Source organism: Athene noctua, chromosome 15 (assembly GCF_965140245.1).
Source record: "Athene noctua chromosome 15, bAthNoc1.hap1.1, whole genome shotgun sequence".
Taxonomy (NCBI): domain Eukaryota; kingdom Metazoa; phylum Chordata; class Aves; order Strigiformes; family Strigidae; genus Athene; species Athene noctua.
Genome location: NC_134051.1, coordinates 19265410 through 19287799, shown reverse-complemented (window position 1 = coordinate 19287799; position 22390 = coordinate 19265410). Strand labels below are relative to the sequence as shown.

Here is a 22390-nt window from a genome sequence, read left to right as displayed (position 1 = left end):
AAAATACCAAATATTTGTCTATACAGACCTGGAGGAAAGGGGGAAATGAAACCAGTTCAAGCCCTGGTCGCTCTAGTTCTGTCGGCTGGTGTCAGGGAGTGTTGGCTGCTTCGGAGAGACCATCCAGCTCTGGGCTGGGCACCCGAGAGAACCTCTCGTTGGGAGTGGCACGGAACTTGCTCAGGGCTGTCTTAGCCAGAGTAACCACCTGTGACTGGTGGTTCTCGTGTCATCACGAAGGATTTCGCATCTACTTGGAGATAATTCACAGGCAGCAGGGCTGGGGTGTGCAGGGGAGTGGAGGCATGGCTTACCAGGAAATCATTAGTTCCACATGAGCTGAATTAATGCATCAGAATAAATTGCCACCTTGACCATGACAGATACACAGCTAATCACACAAAATAGCTAGCTCAGATCTAAATTTATTTCGAGCTATGTCTCAACTCCAGCCTAAACAATTAGGAACAGCTTCAGACTTTTAGGGAGGCTTTAAAGATTAAGGGTGGGGAGGTAGTGGAGAGGAAGACAATAACCTTCACTCTGAGTGCCATGGTTTTCAGGTGGCCTGTGATTCCTTAGAGGTTATGTGCTGAGATTGCTTTTAATGGGATTTATTGATTCCTCTAAACCTTTGCCTGTTTTGAGGACCAAGGCTCATATCCGCTGAGGACAGTTCTGTCCACACCCACACCCCGTGTGTGCTTTGCCTTGTGAAGTGGAAGTTGTGGAGTATGTTTGAGTACATCCCACCTCCCCAGTCTGAAGAGGTGAGGTACTACCTTCCTGCTGTCTCTGAACCTTTTCTTGGGGTGTTTGGGAAGCAGATGCTCATTCTAGCAGATCAGCTGTGTGTCAGGCTCAGAAATGAAAAGGATTATATTGTGGATGACATCAACAAGGTAATTCTTCAGGTATCTACTAGCTTGTCTTAAAGTTTTCATACCCTTTATAAATTACAAGGGGAGACGGGTTTTGATTAGAAGCTTGAGAAGTATTCTGCTTTTCGGTTGCAGTTGTCTGTAATGAAAATAAACATTCAGTGGTATTGTCATTGAAGGCTTTCAAAGGATACACTAATAAGCATTTGAACTACATAGCCAAGTAATTCATAGGAGGAATGAGTCCACAGAGGTGTTTCTATGATGCTGTTTACTTACAGAGGAACAGGTTGGTAATTAATGACACAATTTTATGAGTTAGGTTTTCCTGCCTCTGGGGACACAACTATTAATGTTGTTCCCATCAATTTCTTTTTTCATCTTTTAGGTGCAATCTAGTACCATCCAGATTAAAAATTACTCTAGCCAACTGATCTGGAAAGTTTAGGTCTGGTGAAGTCAGCTAAGATCGAGACTGATAGGTGGATTTACTGTCTGTCTTTACCAGGAGATATGCTCTATCTGCCCTTGGGCTGTGACAGTCATTTAAACCAGGGACAGGCAGATCTGACTAATTAGAAATCTGAAAGAGACCACAAACCACATTAGAAAGATCTTCTTTTTATGCAAGAAGCTGACTTACTGTAGCTTCTTTACTAGTTTTCCACTCTTTCAATACAACTTCTTGTATACAAATAGGTTTTTCCCTGCCCTGTACACATGACATTGCTCTGACTCAACAGGAGTATTTGAACGTATCTTTTAATAGCTCATGCCCTACATAAAAGTTACTATGCTAAATTATATTTAGTATTTCTTCAAGCCGCTTGGCAATCTCAGTTGTAAGTTGGAATTGATGTTGTTGTGATTATTACATTAAAGCAAGTTATGTTAAAATAACAATTACTGAATGATTAAGTACGTTAAGGAGCTACCTACATTTGATTTGTGTAGGAGAAGACCTGCTGGAAAACCATAACTTTTAGTAATACTTCATGGAAGAAGTTAATGGTCCAAGTTCTAAATTTTTTCTTCCTGCTAAAGTGTTACCCATTGATTGTAGTCTTTCAGAATTGTTCTGTGAATTATTCCTCAAGTTATTCTACTTTCGGTCTTTTTTTAATAGTACTTTACAAATCAGCTTTTTTGAGCATCCAGAGTGGTAAAACAAGAGTGCACTCATCTCTGTAAAGTCTAGAACACTTCAGTCAATATAACATCAGCTGTACCACGCCATTTAATGTCAAAGAAACATTTCTTCAATGTTTTTATAGTTCTTGTATGGAGGAAAAATGTTAAAAAATGGAGTGTGACCCCAGTATTTGAAAATTTCTGGCTCACCCTAACATCCTTTTAAAAAAAGTTAGATATGATAAGCAGTATTTACTTGGAGAACTTGTTGTCATTGGCAAAGATGTTTGAAAAAGGGGTAAACAAGATTGAAATATGTTCATATTTATGGGCCGGGGAAGAATCTGCTTTGTGCTTGTCTCTTAGGTTGGCATCTGTCTATCTGAGTACTCATGAAAAGAAAAAAAAGAAATCTCATTTCAGTGTTTATAATAGTTATCTGAAACATTTCCTGTTTATCTCCAGAAGAAGTTTGAGGTCTCTTTAATGAGAAAATTGCCTTAGATCTTTCTGGACGGCAGATTAATTCAGTGACAGGTTTAAAGAGTCTGAGTAGATTCAATTAGGGAAGATCTGTTTTCCTGAACACGTGCAGACTTTAGGACTTGGTGTAGCTAACTGTCAGGGACCGATCGAAATAAAATGTGCGTGAATGCCGACGCACTCGTAGGCTAATGGCGAGGGGAATGCATTCTCTAAACATCTGCGTGTTGGTTTGGCTGCTGAAGAGGCAGAGCGAGGAGGCGTAGGCTTTATATTGACTGAAGCTCTGGAGTTGGCACACACGGCTGCACAAAGTGTTCGCTCCCTCTTCGCCACTTCTGGGCTACTGAACGGGCCCTGCAGAGACGCAGAACTTGGCGAAATGGTGTTTCCATCTGAGATGCGAGTGAGCGAAGAGCTAACAGTTCCCCCTTTAACGCTGCCTCTCCGCCTCGGCGCTATCAACGGAGGGGTTTTGGTATCTGCATATTTATCTATTTCCTGCACCCTTTGGGGAAAACTGACACAATGTAATGCGTTGTGCAGCTCAGGAATCTGATTTTTCTAACAGTACAAACTTCCAATTATAGAAAAACATGAAGCTGTTATGTTTTTAGTTTGGGGCTGCTTCTTGTGGTAAGACTTGGCACTCGTCAGCGTATTTGCGACTGCCGTGAGCGCAGCAGCGGGTGCAACAGCTTGTGGATATAAATTGTGTCCAAGCTGTGGCCTCCATTAAATTTTGTGAGCATGTCTGTTAATCCCATTAATTAATGTACCCTTCAAAGCAAATGGCTAAAGCCAAAGGAAAAATTACCTGAATTTACCAAAGTTGAGGGCATTGTAGTGACATTCTTCAGTCGTTTTACCTCTGGATAACTTGGGAGCTGGTGAGGTCTGTAGGGCTGACTGCCGGCTGCTGCCGGTGCGAAGGGGTGTTGCTGTCCTGGAACCCCTGGTAAGAAGAGAGGTTTTGTCCATGAACAGATGGTCAAAAAAGGAGAATATTCTGGCCTGCTTTTAGGTGTTCCCTCTAGGTTTGTAAAGGCAGGCAGTTTGTAAGTATCTCTTAATTCCTCAGAGACCAAGGTGGCCTCGTGTTGGTTTAAAGTCTAGGCCATTAAGAACTCTTAGGATTAGGAACTGTTAAGAAATTATATTGTGTTTTTAAGAAACTTACTTCTCTGCAGAAGTTGTTTGCTTCGTGCATTGCAGTGTGGTGCTTTCCAGAAAACCACTGTATTGAAACTTTCTGGATACTTCATGTTGCATTTGTAGTGCTCTTACAAGGGCAGCAGCAGGCTTTAAATCGAGTAAGTATGTGCTCAGCCCTCAGTTTCAAAAGTCTCTTCCCTTGTGATCTGGTTCCAGAGCCTGGGAAGGCCTGAGAACACCTTGGCTGCCGTGCCCAGCATCCAGTGGCCAGGAGCAGATGCCACGGGAAGGGCGCGGGGCTCGGGCACCCTGGGGGAGTTTCACGCCCATGTGGTGACGGCCACCAGCCGTGTCTGTCTCGGAGTTTCCCGAGCTGGGGGTGGCTTCTGTGTGGCTGATGTCCGGTAGCACCAGGTTTGTGGTGCTCGGTGCGTTGGCTGCACCGCCGTTGCTGATGGAGAGCTCCACCTTGCCAAACAGCTGAAGGAGGTGTTAAAGCTGTGGTCAGCTCCTCTGCTTCTTGAAAAGTCCAAATTTTGATAGTTTCAACTACTTGTTTTCACTTTAAGTGAATCTTGTATGAAAGAAACATGTTTCTCTGTGCCTGCAGTGTGTGAGAATGAGCTCTGGAGCGTGTTACCTTATTTTCCAGAGCAGTGGGTGCTTCCAGGGCAGGTGAAGCTTCAGTTATTTTGCTTCCTCTTAATAGATGCAGAAAATGCTTTTCAAACTTATATAAAAATACCAGGTATTCGGTGGTGAAGAATGACTTAAGTTGTGCGAAATTGTTGACTTCAAGATACCTTAATAAAAAGTTGTGCTTTCCAGTAGAGAGCTAGCTAAAGCTGTTGGTTAGAAGAAAAAGTATTATATAACTCTGTGGCAGACGTGTGTGTCAACTGCTGAGTGGGCAGTGTGTAAAATACTTGAGATTCTTGTTGCAAAAAAAAGAAATTAAAAGATTCCATACTCGGGGGTTTGGGAGATATTAATTACCCTCCTGCATGCATGTCCTCACCTCCTTTGGCTCTTGTTCGTCGTGCTGCTGCGTGATGAATCGGATGAGAGGACTGGTAGATAAAATATTCACGGTATCAGCCATTCGCTGTAGGATCTGCTGGAGCTGGGTTGCCTCGGCTGCCTGTTTTGCTGGGGGTCAGGACGGCACAGCAAGGGTAAAGGGAGCATCCGTCTCGGGAAAGCACAGTCTGTGTTGCCTTAAAGTGATGACTAAAATGTCATTTTTCGGTGCGGATGTTTCTCAGGTGGCTTCAGAGGCTTTTGAAGGGTCTAGGGCAGCGATAAGGATGGTGGCCCGGCGCTGGGCGCCGCCTGGGTGAAGCACCAAGGGGAAGAGGGGGAAGCTGAAAGAGTCGAAGGGATGTATGGACCAGGGGTGTTTGGTGCGTCCAGGGTGGGGGGGGTGGTATCTGACATAACAGCAGAACAGTGAAGGTAAAACCAGATTTGAATCTGCTTTAGTGACAGCTCAGCTACGCCGTCAGCAGTGCACCTGCACTCCGGAGGTGGGGTTCGACTCCTCTGATAGTTACTCACATCAACAAAATAATCTCAGTATTGCCCTCCTCGTGGATGAAGCTGTGATTCCTTGATTCTAACTTGAGCTGATGGTGGTTCTCTAGAGCAAATAATTTTAATATCAGGTTATGCCCAGAGTCAAAATCCTAAAATAGTAATGATTTAATCTTGCTAAAATAGGTAGAAGTGATCTAACAAGCTGTTTCAGCCTGATGCTGTAATGTGATACGCTTGGAATTTATGAAAGCAAATGTATTTCTTAGATAGTTGCATGGTATTTTTAGGATATGATAATGGATCTGCGACCATAACTGCTCTTTAGAGGTCATTGTATTAGCAAATGCTGCAAGGCCAAATACATGGGATCTTTTTAGGATGTGGTCAAATGAAAAGTGTCTTAGTGTCCTAGAAATGTTTTGTAGCATTGTGCACAGCTCCCAGAAAGAAAGGTTTTATAACTTCAAAGTAGCAGCTCTGCTTTTTAAGTGTTTTAGGAGAACCTCCAGCCTGCTGTGTTGAGCCTTATATAAGGCAGCAATTTGCTGTCCCCTGTTTGTCACAGCACAGCTCTGCTCTGAACCCCGTGGGAGGTTTAATAATACAAATTAAACTGGGTAAGGTATGGCTGATCTCCGGTAATTCAGAACCAAATAGCTTCACAGCACTTGGTGACATATCAAGTGATTTTTAACAGATTACTGTCCTTGATTACCTGATTTTTTTCAGGGCTGCTTGATTGTTACAGGTACCAGTCTTGAAAGCAAGGCTAAATTTGATCCTCACTGATGCTGTCATGCTTAAAGCAGCACTTGATGTCTAGACAAGAAAAATGGGGAACTCTCGAGGATCCTTTTTCTCTGCAACATTGTTGACTGAATTACATGATTTTGGTTAAAATATATTCCATAGGAACGAAATAGCTTTAAAAGCTTTGAGTTTGTTACTGCTATTCCATTGCTGATAAAAGCATGTCAGAATAGTCGTGCATCTTGTGCTTGGACAGTCCTGCTGTCTCAACAGGAAACGAGCTTTCATAAATACGCGCCAGCTGGGTGAGGTCGCAAGTTCTTCTCCTAAGTGAGGTGGAGCCTCTTTTTTCCTTGACACAGATTGTTTTTTTGTGAAGTTAATTGCATTGCAGAATGACAGGAACATCCTGGAGTGACTGCAGCAGAGTGCATCAAAGAGTCAGGGGATCTGCAAAAAATGAGTATGCAAAATACCCAAACCACTTTGTAGCTGAAAGATCAATAAAGGAGGAGTTTTTTCCTTCTGCTTTACAAGTTGTCCTGTGCCAGAAATTGCTGGACTGAGATTATTTTTTTTTTGGTATAAATATAGTCGTTGGCTATATTGCATGTTTCTCAGGATCCCAGTGGCACTTCCAGAGTGAAAATTAATAAAAGGAACGTTGGTAACTTGGAGCACGGCGCTTGCAGCTCGCACATGTACGCACCTTGGTGACAAAACTGAGGCTACAAGAAACTACTTTAGGCAGTGACGGGAGATTTAAGTTGCGAAGTTGGCCTTTTTTAAGAAGATAAATTACCTTGCGTGCAGACTGTAAAGTTATGCCTGTGTTACAGCTTTGAAAAGTACAGCATTTTATTCAAATGCAAATATCTTTGGCATCTATGAATTAATTATCGAGCAATTGATAGGAAGTGTTAATCCACCTGATTAAAAGTTCTACTTTCAGTAGAAAATGAGGACAGAAAGCTAACACTGCTGCAGAAAAATAAATGTGTGAGCTAAACTGTTGCAGCTTCTATTCCAGTCAAACATTTAACTGGTTTGCCTTGCTGTAAGCCGATTTAATACGGAGATTAAGTGTTCTGATCTGATATTTTTTTGTAGGAATGGAACAGTAGGATAAAGTAATCCTGGTTTTGTAACAGCAGGTCCAAGTGTGCGTTGAAGTGCAGTACGGATTAATAAACCCTGAATGGCTCTTAGTCTGAGACTTGTGTTTCCTTCTCAGAAATCTAGTGATAATTTTCAGTTTCATGCTAGAACAGCAGAAAGCATCATGTGCAGCACATGGCAGGGCAGCAGGGGCATGGTTGTGCATGTCATACACGTTCGTAGGGTCCTGTATACGCTGTATCTAAGCAACATAAAAACAGATGTCTATATCCAGTGCTGTACAACCCAGTAATTGGATGAGTCGTCTCAATTGCAGGCTAATTGTTGGACTCGGCTCTGAAATTTGCTTTCCTGTTGGTGAAACATAATAAAGGGTTCAGCCATTCCTTGTTGAACATGGCTACTGATCAGAAAATCAGCGCAGAGGCTTTGTTGTGAAATAGCAGGCATAAAGAATAATCCCTATTTTGTCACTAGCCTGTTAGTCAATTTTATTTAACTTCAGGTCCCTGAATTCCCTTACATTTTTTTTTACTGTTATTTCAACGCTTCCAACTCCTTTTTGCATTCTTACTTTCTATTCCTACTTCATTGTTCTGCCTTTTCTGTGTTTCCTTGTTTTGCTTCTTGTGTTGATTCAGCTTGGTTCCTTTTCAAAGATTTTTCTCTTGCCAGTTTTGTGAATCCCCGAACTTAAAATAGACCTGTCTGGACAGTATGTTAACTTACGGACAGTGTTACCTTCGGTGAAGTGTCCGCTTCTGGATTGGAGGTTTTTGACACTTATGCAAGGTAACATGTAGCTGAAATGTCCTGCCAATGTGCAAAAAAGGCAAACAAATATACAAAAACTGCCCAGGATTGATTTTTTTTTTTTTTTTCAGCAGTTCAGTGTATTTTGCTCATTCCTGTATTGCATATTTTTCCTATTCAAACCTGTCTGCGCCGTAAAACTCTTGCCTTTGCAAAGGCTGTGCCGCTTCTTGGAGTCTTTTCCAGTGATTGCCAATGCAGGACTTCTGGTAAAAGAAATAATAAAATTTTAACATGCCTTGAGTTAGTGGGCAATCCACCTCTTTTGTGGTTGGAATGGAAAGAAATGTCTTGTTTGGAAGTTCAGGATATGTTTGAGGGGTTTTTGGTGGTGTGTTGTGGTTTTTTTTTTTCTCTTTCTCAAATGCGAAGGAGTTCTCCTGTCAGCAGGTGGTTTGGCAAGGGGACTGGTTCTCGCCTAAAACTAAAAGCTGCCAAAGCCACGTGTAGGGAATTCATGAGCCATTGTCTGATCCAGAAACATCAGCGGCTGCCTGAACTCTGCTCAGGATGCACAACTGCGTCCCGCTCCGCAGCAGTGCCCTCTCTGCCTCCCTTGCTGCCCTCCGTTTCTTCCCACCCCTCCTTTGTGCTCACACCTCTCATCTCAGTGGTGGAGTTCATCTGACTGAAAAATGGGTTTCCTTTCAGCCTGCTCAGTCCTTTGAACTGTTGACTAGTGGAGATGGTTGTGCTGGGCAAAAGGAGACGGGAGCAGCCAGGGATGGTAGGAGGGAGGACCCAACAACTTTTCGGCAGCTCTGCCAGCTGATGTCACCTCCGTGTTAATGAAATGTTGGCCCCGGGGTGCAGATTCACGATCAGCTTAAGCTGATTTTAAGTAGCTGCTGTTGCTGAAAGGGACAGATTTCCCCGCTCCCTGCACTGGTGCCAGCTCCCCTGTGTGCCGGCGGGGAGTGCTGCTGCCGTGGGGTCACCCGCCGAGGGGGCCGAGGCAACTGGACACCAGAAATTTCTTTACTGGCTGTAATTCCAGTCTGAGCTGGCCACGACCACCAGGGATGCCGGGGAGGGGTGGCAGGACCTGTGCCTGGGGTTCGGGGAAGGGGGCCGGCGTCAGACAGGACTCCGGGAAGGAGAGGGGTCGTGGGGAAGCGCGCAGGGAGGAACCCAACACTTGGCGTTTGTCGTGGGCTTGGTGTGGCGGCGGCTCGAGCTCCCACAGGCCGAGGCTGCTGTGAGGGACAAGGGGAGCTGCCTGCGGGCGGATGGATTGCCACGGCTCAGCCGGGTGGGTTTTCAGCTAGACCTCGGGCTCTGGTTGGAGCAGCCAACGGCGGCGATGCCCCTTTTGGCAGCACCTACCTTCGTGTTGGCGTTCAGGGACTGTGAAATTGCACCTGACATTAAGGAATAACATTCAATAGTGATTTAGAGTGCTTTCTGCTTTACTGTCTTTCATATCAAAATTGTACCCTGCTAATTTTAGATAAAATTATTCTACATAAGTAAAAGGTTTTTGCTTGCTTGGAGGAGGGGAGACCTTGTGTGAAAATAAACTTTTTAATGGAAATAAATACTGCACAGTTAAATATTAAAAATGCTTCTTTAACAAGACATGGTGTAAGGGTGTTTGTATACATTTTTTTAATAAATTGTATTAATTGCTGACACGTTGAGTGCGTTTAGCATGAGAAATGTAGATTGTAATACTTAAAGGGAAAAAAATCAAGGCATAGAAAGTACATTATTATTTGATAAGTTTCTTGTGTAGCTTAGCTTTGTCTTAGATTCAGTGAGGGGTTTTTTAATCACTAATTTGTGACAGCTTTGACATAAGAGTTTTTACTTTGTGGGGGAAAAAAAATATATGACCGCTGCTGGATTTCATCCTGACTGGATTTAAGCATTTAGAATTCTAATCCCCTACAGCAGCACTTTGCATTTCCTTCTGAAGGTATTAACACTTTCACAGATCAAATGCTCTTTTGAAAAAGAAGCCACATTTTGCTATATTGGCCTAACACACTGTGAGTGGAAGTTTGGGTTTTTGGAAAGTTGAATACAGGGAGAGCTTTGCCAGCTAGAACTTTGTTCATGGTATGAAATAATAGATTAGCAATAAGTATTTGATTTGCTGGGACAGTAGTCAAGTGGAAGCATTTAATTGTAAATTTTGATTTGTATCCAGGAGTTCAAAAGCTATCAGACTCATCGGAGACTGCTCACTGAAACATGACTTCCTCCATCAACAAAATTGTGTTAAATTTGGTTCTGCATTTAAACCACACTCGTATTTTTGCCATGTGGAAAGTTCAACTTGCATTGATCTTGAATTTGCAGTGCATGTGGCTCAATTACCTACCTAGATTTGTTACGTAGCCTTAACTGTTTGAACTATTTTCTCCAAACGGCACCGTATTTGGTTTAATTCTCAATATCTAGTATTAAAAACAAATGTATGTTTTAGAGGGGCTGGAGTTCTGAAGGGCAGTGCAGAGCCTCGCAGCAGTGACTATACCTCTGAGAGGGGCCCTAAAATAGGATTTGGCTTGAGCCGTGGTTGTTGTAAATAGCTAAATTTACTGTCTCACTTGGGAGAGGAGCCTTGGATCCATTTCACTTAACGAAGGAATTTCAGATCCCCTAATGCGAACAGTCTGTCATGGGTTTCCCTGCAACTGCAAAGGAACAGTCTGCTTTCTTTCCAAGATGATTATCTTTCTGAAGCCTGGTCTGCCTTTAATTAGAGCAGGCAGGCTTCATTCCTCAGCAGTGGATGGCTGAGATTATACAAGAGATCAAAGTCACAGCTTTTAGATGGAGCAACCAAGCAAAATTTAATGGAGGAACTCAATGGAGGAAAGGAAGAAGGAAAATGGAGCATAAATCTTTATCCAGTTATTGAGGTCTGAATTGCAGTTTTGAAGCTCCTGGGTTTCTGAAGATACAGATCTTGATTAATGAAATATTTTGGTGCCTTGAAGGTGATGCACCATTTTTTTTAAAGCGCTTCTAAAGGATTAGAAGTGCAGAAGCTCCAGTAACTGCGTGGGTTAAAATTCGTGACCTAAGCGTCACATGAGTTTGAAAACTGGTTTTGCCCTGAGGACCTTCCATAGGAAGTGAGCTGGTGGGTTATCTCCTCCGAAACAGCAGCCTTTCCTGTCATTTCTGCCACTGCCACTAAAGCATCGGTGGTTGCCAGATTTATGATGAAAGCAATTCTGATACTTGTGCCGAAGTTTATATTGTTATTCTGGGTGAAAAACAGGGATAGTAGGCAAACTCAAAGTCTAACCAGTGACCTGTCGTGAGTGGTGTTCCCTAAATACTAAGTAAATATTGAAAATGGTGACTATCATCTGAGAGTCATTCTGAAATGATTTTAAAACGTTTGTAAATATCTCCAAGAATATTGACACTTGCCTTGGGTCATGCATCATTTCTTCTGAAAAAATCCAACCACACTGAGGATCCCAGTTCATCACCTTACTTTCAGCATGAGTGCTGGGTTTTTTTATGGTGGGAGTCAAAATGAGATTAATTTGAGTCTTGTGTGACATAATGAACTTGGTTTCTGTGGTGAGAAGTGTACTTGGAGAGACACGTTTCTGCTCTGGCTTGTCTTCAAAATGCTGTGCAGGTGAAACCAAACTCCTACAGTATATCCACAAAGCTGAGCGTTGCCACCGCCTGCCAAAGGAAGCAAAATAAATCCTTCGTAATGAAGTGGGTTTGAAAAGTGACCTTTAATGTAGGCATTTTTGAAAGCCACAGCTGGGTTTTTGCTTTCCAGTTACACAGAAAGATCCTTTAATGTGTTAAAGGTCTCAGCTTCTGAAAAGCATACAGAAACGCAGAATCTGGGTAGAATACAGGGAGTGAGAAATGCGTATGTTACAACCTGGATTTGAAATTCTGGTTCGTGTAAGGAGCCTTCGCGTGAGCCTGGCTGCCCAGGAGGAGGAAGGGGCAGGGCCAATGCTGTTGTGGTCTGGGCTGGAAAATGAGGTTCCCTGGATCACCTTGATTTCCCGAAGTCAAAACCAAGTAAAAAATGAAGGCAGATAGGGCCATAAACAATGATTGATTTCATGTCTGGATACTGGCTGCAGCAATTGCTGTAAGTGTACAGTAAATGGCACCCAGGGGTCGCTTCTCCTGCGTCCTCACTGAAAAGGCATCACTGAGTTTGTGTCTGGTCTTGTTCAGCTGTTTCAGCATTTTCCCCTGATTGAGATTTGTATTTAGTTTTAAAATTGACACGTTTAATAATTAGATTCCATAAACTTGGATTATAAATACAGGGTTCATCCAGTTTAAAAGGGAAGCCTGTTCCTGGAATTTAGCACAGTGTCAGGTGGGGAAAAGTAAACTGATAGTCCTGAAACACCTTTAAGTTATACTTTTTATCAGGTTTGTCTTAGTGAATGTTAAAAAAGCAAACCTTTTGGAAGGGAAATTGTCATCTAATTCTGGATTCCTTGTTTTGGAACAGAGCTGCTGATTCTTTAACTTTTCCTGGCAGCAAATCCTGCCTATTGTATGTGGAAAGCAGGCAGGATGTGCTGCCAGCCCAGCGCCCGGCGGAGGGGCTCTGAAGTGTTAACTCACCGGCAGAGCTAAGCTGGTTACTCGTGGTAACAAACAAATGCTTTGTTGAAGGAAAATCGAACAGCCAGGAAGGCTAGCTTTAATTTTGTCTCATGTTTGGGGTGGATGTCTCCTCGCTTCCGCTGAAATCTTTCCAGAGCCCAGGAACGTGGAGTTGTCGTTTCGTCACGAAGCAAACTGCCCTCCCGTGGCATCACCTCCCGCCAGCTCCACCTCCCATCCGCAGGGCGTGAGTCAAGGTTTCTGTTTCCACTTCAACATCTGAACTGAGTCACTTGTTCTGTTGTCAATGTCCAAGTTTTTATGGCTCTTCGTGTCAGGTTTGCTCTTGTTCCTTCCTCATTAGCTGTTCAGGAGTGTGAATTTCCACTCCTTACGTAGCTTTGACCTGCTTTGGGGCTCAGCCTCTGGGTCAGGACTGATGCCTTGGTGGTGGACAGGACTCTGCTCTGAAGCCAGTGTGATCTCAAATATTGTTTAGAATAAGCTTTGGTTTTTTAGATCTTCAGTGCTGGTTTAAAAGAGCCTCTTCATTTTATATATGGAAATGTAAATTCTTTCCCTGTGGAAGATAAACACTTTTATCTCAGGAATTCTCATCAGATGTTTCCAGATGTGCAGAAAAGACTTCTGGCCGGGAAGTGTGAAAGAGCTGTAAAATGAAAAAGTGACCAGTTTTAGACCTGTGGAGTGAGAGCTGTTCTGCCCTCTGCTCGCAGCAGAGCCCTGCACTGAGCTGTGTTTCAGGCTGGCTGTGCTGACGGGCCTTGCCAGAAAGAAATGAAATGAATGATACTATAAAACACTTAGGAGGCCAGCTGGGGGCACGTGCGAAACGTTTTTTAATGTCACAGCAAGCTAAGGTATTATAATTAACTTGTCTGGAATTAAATATACAGTCTTTCCACTCTCAGATCTCTTGTTTTCTTTGCTTGGAGTGAATTAAGGCAATTACTTCTGGCCATGCCATCCCCAAATTGAAAATGGCACCAGCAGTTTTGTGGCATGTCATCTTTCATGTTAAGTACACTATTTCCTGTCTTGAAAAGAAAAATTGTTTGAAGAATCAGTTTGGCAACAAAAATGTTGAAAATTACAGTTTCTCAGTGGTATTAGAAAGTGAAAAGCTGGCTCTGCTCGGGGTTTTTGGCTCTCTTTGAAGAATCTGCCATTCACCAGCTGAGCTGTACTCGGAGCGAACCTGCTCTTTGCTCCATTCCCACCCCAGTGCTGTGTCAGCAAGGTTATTGGTGTGAAGAGTGAATCTGAGGAGCTGGTTTGCCTGACAAGTAACTGTTTCTGCCAGATTATTTTCAGTCAGCGTGGCTGCCTGAGCTGTCTTTGATCCCAACTGAGCCAAGTGCTGTATCCATGCAGGAGAGGGACAGTGAAGAAATGAAGAGCTGCTTTTGCAGCTGCTGCCACCGACAGCAAAATGTTGTGCTAACCCAGTGTGAGGCAGTTTGAAAGTACCATTTTTAGGGAATTCAATGGTTTTATCTTCTTTATTCGTTAAGGAGGTGATGATAGTTGCAACAGGTGATTGTTCAGTCTTTAGAAGCAGTCTTTCAAAATGCATTGCTGAATTTCAGTTGAAAAGCTTTGTACTAGCTGCTTCATGTAAAGGTTCTGATGTAACAGGTGTCCTGCCTGGTGTGGCAGAAAAACTTCACCTTTGGTTCTCAGGAACCTTGCTTTCCCAGGGGACCAGCTCCCTTCCTGCTTCCCGTGGACTGCTGCCAGCGCAGGAGGGATCTTCCACTGAGGCAGCTGAACAGCCTGTGCCCAGGGTCCGCCGGCGCTGGGGCTGCTGCTCGGGCTGTGCTCGTTCCCTGCGTCTCGCGCAGAAGGTGTCAGGAGGCTCCGGGCCAGGCGGGTCCCCGTTCCCCTGCTCCATGCCGGGGTGGCTCCTGCTCAAACAGCTCGGTCGCAAACCCGCGCGGCTCGGCGTGTTTTCCCCATTACTAATGGCTTGGCCAGACCCCGTTTTGCAACTGCGAATTAACTGTTTGGACTGGATTGAGTTTAGCTGCTGGGAATGTAAACAGCCATAGCTGCTGTAGTCTGGGCTTCGTAATCTCAGTTTGGGATGGGCTGTGTTCGTGATATCCCGCGGGGGGAGCTTACAGTGGAGGGTCTCCAGGCTGGGGGCCAGCTACCAGTGCTCCTGGGCTTGATAAACCCCTTGGGAACACTCTGCAACTAAATCTTCCAATTCTTAATCGGTTCTTGATTCCAGAAGGATTTCTTCATCACTTCATGCTACTGACTAGATAAGATACAAGTAAGACCTATCAGTGGATAAGGACAGAACTTTAGCAATGAAAGAGAAATTCTGTTATTTTCTATAAGTTTGCCAATTCTCTAATTAGCAGGCAGAAGGAATTAGTGCCCTACAAAGCTGCAGTTAGATGTAAACTTTAAACTAGCAGGACCTGTTATTCAGAGGGAGACAGAGGTACCTTTGATGGTTTGATGCTTATTCCCTGCTCGGTGAGGAGATAGGCTGTGCTGCTATCAAGGTTGCGTTTTCTGTTTCGTGATCACTGAAAAGCAATATTATTTAGTGGCGCTTCTTGGTTTCCTTATTAAAGGTGGAATGTGGGCCTGCAGGAAGGGTGAGGTCTTCCCTCTTGCATTTCCGAGCTCGACATCATCATCAGTGGCTTTTCTAACTCAGCGCTGGCCTGCGGACGCTGTCCTGCTGCCACCCATGACTGGGGAAAATGACTTCAGAGGAGGAGATCTGGATTTTCAAGCTGTGACTTTAAATCCTTGATAAACCAGTTCGGTGTACAAAGAGTACACCTTGAGATAAATATATGAAAATTGTTTTGCGCTTCACATAATGACATATAGTCTGTGGGTAACCGTATTTAAAATGAAAAAAAAAAAATCTGCTAGCATGTTATTGAGCCATCTTTGGTGTTCTCTCAAATGGGTATAACTTTCTAGGAAGAAGGAGAAGGGAAAATCAAACTTTGAGTGAATCTGAAGTTGTACGGAAGCTCTGTTCTACTGTTTGATGGTTTTAAATTCATATTGTGGCTGAAGTCATTCAAAAGTGTCCAGTAACTTTATAGCAGTATAATGAAAGGTCCTGTTGAATACAGATAGGGAATATTACTAGAAGGAACATTGTGTCCTCTAAAGAGAATTCCTATAAAATGTGGTTTGTGATTCTCAGTAGCTGCAAATGAATTTACAAAATCTTACTGATGTGAATATTGCTACATGGGTGAGAAAATTCTGTGAAGTCTGTCAGTCGCTGTTCTTGTGATTATCAGCAGTTCAGTGGTTTTAATGTGTACATACCCAGTTACATAAGTACTCTACGTGTCCTTAGAAGTTGTTCTGAATTACGCCACCCGAGGAGGTGGCTGTTTTATTTCCTAAAACTGCTGGTTAGGTGAAGGTTGTGTGTTCCCTTCTGGTATGTTGGATCTTGGCTTCGTGGTGTCTGTCTCGTATCACGTCGATGTGTGTCAGCATCCCGGGTGAACAAACCGCTGAAACGCCTCCGTCTAATCTAACTTTCGCTTATCCTGAGCCAAATTAAGGACTAGAGAGAGACAGGGGCATCAGTGCAAGCTTCAGTTGCATAACGTAGGTGTAGAAACCAGTTGCATTTTTTTCCTTAAACAGATTTCTAGGCAAAAGAAGGAAACAGACCTGGATATATGTGAAGATGAAGGCACCTGCTCTCCCATTACTTTTGCTATGGTCTGTAGCAACCCCTGTGTGCTGTGTGTGTGGCGCTGCTGCTGTCTTGCTGTTTCTCCGGGTTACCCTGGAAAGATTGAGTCCAGGTCAGCTGCTGGGGCTCGAGTAAACTGCCATGCTCTTGTGAAATGCTGAGTGCTTTAACTAGAAAAATCTTTGTGGTTGGAGCTGCAAGTAGCTATTTGTAAATAGCAAAAGTAAATCATTTCCAGTAAGCTGTTCTATTTATAAATGACCGCATCTGATGTTGAAGGAAGCTTGTTTTCGCAGAAGACACCTTGAGCTGTGTGTTCAGTGAGGTAAGCAGTCTGCTCAGCCTGCTTCCTCCTCAGGGCCGCACTCCTTCACCCTCAGCTGCTGATCCTGGCGCACGGTGTGTCACCTCGATCGGGATGGATTTTACCCGTCGGGTGCCTTTCTGTAGGCCTTGCTCAGGCAGACGTGGTGTTTAAGGTGAGCGGTTCGCTCAGGTGTGTCTGGGTGAGGGACAGACCCGCAGTGCTGTGCCGATTGACAGCATCGTACAGGCTCTGGGCCGAACGCTCTTCCTTAAAGGCGGGTAAAATTTAACTTCGTGGAAGCTGTTAGTGAAAAGCATCCGTTCACCTGTGGAAAACAGGACTGGGAAGAAAATGGTGTGTTTGAAACCAAAAGCCATGTTAGCTGTGGTAAATACAGCCCCTTCTTCATGCAAGGCATGTGCACTGTCAAATTCCAGCTTAGGAACAGAGGTGGCTCATCTCTTACATAGTCTGTTAGAGGGTAGAAGACTGGCTGCTCAAGAATTTTGTGTAAAACTCTTCTCAGGCACAGCATGATGTTCCTGCAGAAATACCTGGTAGCTCTCTATTCTGTCAGATCAGTTAGCTGATGTGTGTAGTAGTTGCCTCTTAAGATTAGATTAAAATCTGTTTAAGAACGTGCTGCTACAACTGGAGTGTTATTACACCGAGTTCTTCCGTGTAATTTCTGGTGGGATCTTACAAGACTAAAATAAAAATAAATTTTAAAATTGCTCTCTAAGAGGAATCATTGCAATCACAGTATTTTTATTTGTGGAAGTATATCAGTCTTTCATGTGTCTTCCTAAACAAATAAATACTTCAGTTCTTACAGTTTATGTTGCTGTTGAAGTATTTAAGTGGCTTTTGTCTTAGTCTTGTTGAGGTTTTGAGCATTACAGTATTCTGGTATTTAATTATTAAACACCTTATGGCTCACAAATAGTGCAAGCAGAGAATGTGCTGTGAAGTTGAAGTCAAATGCTTAAAAACAAAATAAACCAAACCCAACTCAAAGTGAATTAATAATGCGTTTGGAAGCATGTTCAGGTGATGAAGCCTGATCGAGAAAATGAACTTTTTGCGCATGACCAGTCTTGCAGTAGGTTATTAAACAGATTGCAGGATCAGAAGGAAGTCAGTGTAGGAGAGGAGGAACTCTGACAGCAGCGGGGGAAACTCTGAACAGGAAAGTAGAGTGCTGGAGTAACTCCAAGTCCTCTATAGCAAGAGCCGTGTAGTAGCAGTGACCAGCCAAGTAGAAGAGATCGCAGGTGAATTTATCTTTCTCTGTTTTATAGATCTAGCAAAGGTAGGATAAAGCTGTGTGATAGCAAATGAGTCAACACCAAATAAATCTGTATCAACATGAAACAATTCAAAGTTTGTGTAAACTGAGATTGGAAGGAGGTGTGGAATTGTGTGTGTAGAGGTTTGAGTATGTTTGTAACAATATTTTGTCTGGAGGTATGTGTAAGTATTCAGGTGTGTCTTCTATCGAGGGTAGACCTTTACTGGGCATACTGTTAACTTCTGATGATCTTTTAGTAATCTTAAGCGATCTTTTCTATTTTAGTATTATGGAAGTCTGTAAAATGAGGTAGTGGGAGATTTCTGATGAAGGTTGTGTGCGTGTGAGGTTAAGGGAAGGTGTTCATTTCCACTGATTGCTGGCTGATACAGCTCTGCAGCGGTAAAATACAGACAGATGAGGTTGGCTGTCCTGCTTTTCTCATGTCTTTATATTCCTTTACATTCAGGTGCACTGATAACATTACCTGATTAACACATGGAGTGAAATTGAAGTTGCTTCAATAGATCTTTGCGTTCTAGGGAAATTGCTGGGGATTTCAGTCTGTGTTAAACCGTGAGCAGTCTGAAACACCGTTAGAGCTTGGTGCAGTGGCTCGTGCTGTGGCTGGGGGATCTGGGAATGTCGGGCTTTCCCAGGCCATCCACGGTCGCTGTGCCGGGCGCCCCTGCTACGGACGTCGTGAACATGGGGTGTTGGCAGCAAGGGTCATAATGGGATTAGAACTTTAAACCAAACGGGTTTTGCTGAAAGCACTGTAGCAATCTTTGACTCTGAACATGCTAATTAGTCTGACTGGTTTTTTTTCCTCCCTTAGGGCTGAGAAGACAGAGGTACTCAGTGAAGACCTGTTGCAGGTATTGTAACACGGTTCATATATATTTTTTTTAAATGCCCTTTGTGAAGTTTGAGCCTTCTGAGTTTCATGGAGTACCTAATGTGTGTGGGGAAAAATCACTGCAAATCTCAAGGATGAAAACAAGGCTGACTTCTCAGCACATGAAAAAACTATGATACAGTTTGAGTGGAAAAACTCAGGTACATCTGTTTCTGAATCTGATCATACGGCTTGATAAAGTGAAGGAGGAAACATTTTTGCTTTTCATTAGATGAACTAGCTTGTTAAGCTTATGAACCATTAGTGCTAATGACTTGCCAGTCTGGTGGAGGATGATGAGCTGGGAAGAAACTATGATTAGGCACAGCTGGTTTCTGTCTTTGCTTCTGTTTCTCTTGAACAGGTCAGCTTGGGCCTTAAGTGGCAAAAAACATGACAGTTGCTTGCTAATAGATAATGTCAACATTTTTTTCTGAAAGTCTGGAATTGCTCTAAAGAAGTGTACAAATGCTTCTTACTTAGTTTATGATACTGGTTCTCAAATTTGTCACACTGACATGTGATTTGTTTGCAGACTTGTCATCTTTTTGAAAGTACACCATCTAATCAATCACTGCTTTCATGGTGGAATTTTAGTTGCAACTGTTAGATTAACAAGGTTGAGTACAGACTTGTTCTACATAGTTTTCTTCCTCTGGTTACTTTGTGAAAGACTTTAAAAAAAAAAAAAAAGGCAGGACATAAATTGGCAAAGGGAAGTCAGGCTAGCTGCTCCCCAGGACCTCAGGGGTCATGGCTATTTCAAATTGATTACAAAGCATCTTAATATGCTTAAGTTCAGGACCTGTATCTGAAACATGGAAGCCAAACAAATGACGCAAGTACTTTTAGTTCAGATCTCTCCAGCTGTTCAGTTTAGAGCAGAAGATGAGAGAATGTATCAGCCTTAAAACTTGAATTCGGCACAAATACATGAAGCCATCTTGAGCAATGGTGAAATGAACCGCTCTGAAACATTTTACCCTGCTTTATTTGAACCATAACAGTTTGACGATACTGTTTTTAATTTCTGAAGAGAAGTGTACAAATTAAATGACGTAAAGGATGTTAAAACACCTTGATAGCCTTCAAGGGCCCATCTGTTTTCTTGGTTAGCTGCAGAATAGTAACAAGAAGTGAAAGCCAAAAGTGCTGCTGCTTGTTGCCAAAAAAATTTTGCAAGCAAGGCTTTCCCAGGCACAGAGCAGACTGGCTACACCCAAGTGGAAGAATTTACTCACTTGTTTGTTTGCTCTTGGGGGATTGTGGAGGGGAGGGAGGCTCTTATCTAACTAAAGAGCTTAAAAGCGTGGTACTGTTCACTTTATAAACATGTTTCACAGTGTTCTTTTTTATATTTAGCTCAAGCTTTGACATAGGATTGCCATAGCTTGCTTTCTGTTTTCTGAAGTGTAATACTCCATTTCAAGTATCCCTGTTGAATGTGATCCTGTCTGAAGACAAGGAATATAATTCAGTCCTGGAAAGGCTTCTACAATAGGCCCACTTTCTGGCATGCCCTTGTAGCATATAATAAAGCACTTGTGTAATGTTTTCTACACTGAAGATGCCCTGTGGGTACAGACAGCATGGCCTGTAGGTCACATTTTCAGTTCAAAGGTAGCTTAATGGAGATTAATGTCCTTCATGGTTTTCCTGACGTCTTTGAACTAAAAAGCAGATCAGAGAGGCGAGTATGTTATAAAGTTTTGGGGTCATGTTCCTCCTATCAGTCTTCTGCCCTTTGAGTTTGGCATTCCGGCTGCCTGGGAGGAGGCTCTTGGGAAGATGCATGCTCCAGAGGCTTTCTAAGGAACGTGAGGCACCGTGCGTGGCTGACAAGGGCTGCGTTAGTCTGCTGGCGCCCGTAAGGTGGTTCAGTTACGGGGTGTCACCGTGTTTCAGGTGTGGGGAAAAAACCCTGTGCTTAGTATTTGGAGAAGTCTTAAGTACGTGACCAAACAAAAATAAATGCTTTCACAAACAGTGGTTTAGAACATGTTATCTTCAAAATTGAATACCACCACCACAACAGAAATGATTTGTCTTAGCTGCAGCAGTAAACCACAGACGGTACCTTCTTGTTCATGTATCTTCGTAGGGCTTCTCTGAAGTGGACCTCATTTTGAGCTTGTTGATACGTGCTCCGCAAATAAAAGGCAACGCTTTGTGCTTTCAGAGCAGGCCTTCTCGGGCAGTTTCTCTGCACCATACTCTAATAGATTTTTATGAAGCTTTTTGAGCACCTCAACTTGGATTCATCATGTGGCTGTCAAGAGCTTTTTGTGCCTCATGTAGCCAGTGAAACTTCAGTCTTCCTACTTCAGTTCTCCAACTCTCCAGCCCTCCTATAATGGTTCTTTTCCACCTTCCCTTTGGACTTACAAAACCTGCTGCTGGGCAGCACAGCCCCAAGGCCCAGCTTCGGGTGCTCCTCCAGGCTATGGCTGAGCAGAACTGCTGCTCCCTCTTCTGAGAGGGAATGGGGACCCCAGTCCTGCACTTGCTCGTGTGTTCAGGCCAGGGCTCCCCCGTCCAACAGCAGCGATGGGTGCTGGCCCTCTCCAGGTCCTGTCTGTGCCTCCCTCCACTGGCACCTTCTCCCATCCCACACCCTGCAGGCTCCTCTCCTGCTGGATCTGCTGGCCCTCTCAGTAGCTGTAGTTTTTACTAGCTGCTTCTGTTGGGACCTAATTGCATCCTCCCAGCTGTAACCACTTCAGGGATATACATATCCCATTGTAGCAGTGCCAACTAAACCTGTTGGGAGGAAGAAGTATGTCATTCTTACCTGGATGGGTAAGATTCCAAAGGAGAATTTGTAGCATTTCATGTTCATTAGAGCATAGCAGTCTGCTGCCTCTGGGAAAGCCAACGGTGTATCTCCTGCTTTAAATCCAGGTATGGTGCCTTTAACAGGAGCTAACACAGGGTGTAATAACTTAGCACTAGAATTACTACTCTGTCAGCTAATGTGTATTTCCGATCAATAGGAAAGCCGGGGAGAATTCTTGCCCTCCTGAAAATGTAATTAATAAGAGTGATTTGAGATCTGTATCAAAAACTGGAATCTCCAGATTATTTCTACAGATGAAATCTACTTTTTTTTTTCTTGCTTTTTAAATAGAAGCCATTCCAAAGGGCCTGTCTTTCTTTTTTTTCTTGGTGAGTCATCAAAATGCAGATAAACCGCATTCTTTTGGTGCTGTGCATAGAGAGCTGTGCCATAAGCAGTTCTGTCCTAGTCCTCATGAGTCTGTTTGCTTTTGGTGTTCTTTGAAATAAAATATTCCAAATTCCTTACTTAAAATCCATTAAAAGAACAGTTTATTAATGTATGTCTTTGTCATATTCACAGTCTATGTATTAAGCCATGTTTCAAATATGGTGTGATAAACAGAATTCTTGTTTGTGCATTGATGGCTGTTTTTCATTTCACATCCCTTTTGAATCCTATTAATATCTCTGAAAATATTATTTTGCTTAGCACGTAGGCACTTTGTCCTTGCATTTAACAGCCAGAGAAGGAAACGCAGTAGAAAACTTGCAGTACATTGGTTTGGCCCAGTGTAAAGCAGCAGCCAGATATGTCTTTAGCCTTCTACTTTACAAGGTCACAATGAAAAAATAGGAGAGCTTTCCCACAATTTTCTCCTTAAATTAGTGTCTTGGATGCCTGCGTGTGCCATTCATCTCAGATGGCAAGTATCAACCCGGTTGTCTTTTGCTGAGACAAAAAGGAGGGACAGAC

The 22390-nt window shown here is 43.2% G+C and overlaps 1 protein-coding gene across 6 annotated transcripts in view; it reads left to right on the top strand.

The window, feature by feature from the left end:
- The window catches only part of ARHGAP17 (Rho GTPase activating protein 17), a 47586-nt gene that overhangs the window by 4305 nt on the left and 20891 nt on the right, over positions 1-22390 (top strand). For all 6 annotated transcript variants that reach the window (XM_074919826.1, XM_074919821.1, XM_074919822.1 and 3 more), the window contains exon 2: positions 18580-18619. In XM_074919826.1, coding sequence (XP_074775927.1) covers positions 18580-18619 — 40 coding nt within the window. The remainder of the gene's footprint in view (positions 1-18579; positions 18620-22390) is intronic.